Source organism: Trypanosoma grayi (assembly GCF_000691245.1).
Source record: "Trypanosoma grayi strain ANR4 Tgr_917_V1, whole genome shotgun sequence".
In the NCBI taxonomy this organism is placed as follows: Eukaryota; Euglenozoa; class Kinetoplastea; order Trypanosomatida; family Trypanosomatidae; genus Trypanosoma; species Trypanosoma grayi.
In genome coordinates, this window is record NW_008826536.1 from 1 (window position 1) to 1,211 (window position 1,211).

Here is a 1,211-nt window from a genome sequence, read left to right on the forward strand (position 1 = left end):
CGGCATCGGCATGCCTTGCTCCGCCTTTTCTATCGTCCCTGAAGCAGCTACGAAGGCCGTCAGGACCGGCAGACCACTGTTCCCGCCCTCGCTTCTGCCTCCACCGTCGTCGTCCGCCCCACCCTCGGCAGAGGGAGGGCTGACGAGCAGTGAGTGCAGAAGGCCGGTTGCTAGATTCATCCCCAGTGGGGCATCCACGTCGGGCCCCAAATCCACCGCAACTTCTTTGATCTCGTTGGCGACAGCGTCGTAGATAAGGAATATCAACTTGCCGATCATCTCAAGCCCTGTGGTGCCAGCGTTGGCGCTGGCGGGGACCACCCTTGATCTGCGCTGCAGTCGCTGGAGCGCCACACGCTGGAGGCTGCGCCACATGTCCACCCTGGCATAGAAGTCGTCCTCATCCCGGATGAGCGTGACAACAGGCTCCTCTGCCCGCTGCATCCCGATGATGTAGTCACGCTCCGCCTGTATTTCCGGACAGCGGCCAACCGGGCCGCCGGGGACGATGTCGACGATATGCCAACTACGCTCCACACACTGATCCGCACGGCACCACTCGATACTGCAGCCAAGCATGCCGCCGCCGCCCCACGACCTGCTGGGCACACAGAAGACATCTCGATAGGCGCGGATGCGCAGATTGTACACCTTGAAGCACAGTTGCTGGCTCTCTCGCTCCATCACGTACGATTTAAACTGCTCAGTTGCGTTCTCAGCGTCCATGAGAACCGTCTGGTTAACTTCAGTGATAATATCAAAAAATGGAAGTAAGCCCGCAGCGTGGGCGGGGCTGTGCGGCAGCACCCGCGCCACTTGGAGACCTACAATGCCCTTTAGCGGATTCTCACCTTTGCTTTCCTTTTGTCCCATCGCGATCTTCCTACACAGTCCGACATGGAGTGTTTCATTGAACAAGACGAACGACAAAAACAAAAAAAAGACAATTGCAGCACAAGGGTCAACACAACACATGAAGCAACAGAATGAATGGAAGAAACACACACACACACACAGCAGAAACTCGGCGTTGCACACGCCTTATTATTGAGCCGTGGCATCCTCCAGCCACACACAGAGACACACACACACACACACCAAACAGAAACAGGCAGCATCGGGGGGGAGGACGGTATGAAAAAGATGAGAAGGAGGCCATTAAAGCGCCAGCACGGGGAGGCGTGGATGGCCAGAATATGTTTCCCCCCCCC

General features: G+C 57.1%; 1 protein-coding gene across 1 annotated transcript; it reads right to left on the bottom strand.

Moving 5' to 3' along the window:
* Positions 1-873, bottom strand: DQ04_09171000 (Golgi reassembly stacking protein; the record flags this gene model as incomplete). The annotated part of the gene is made up of 1 exon (XM_009315838.1): positions 1-873. A coding segment is annotated over one exon (873 nt), but the record flags the coding sequence as incomplete, so codon positions are not given.
* Between the last annotated feature and the right edge of the window lie 338 nt (positions 874-1,211).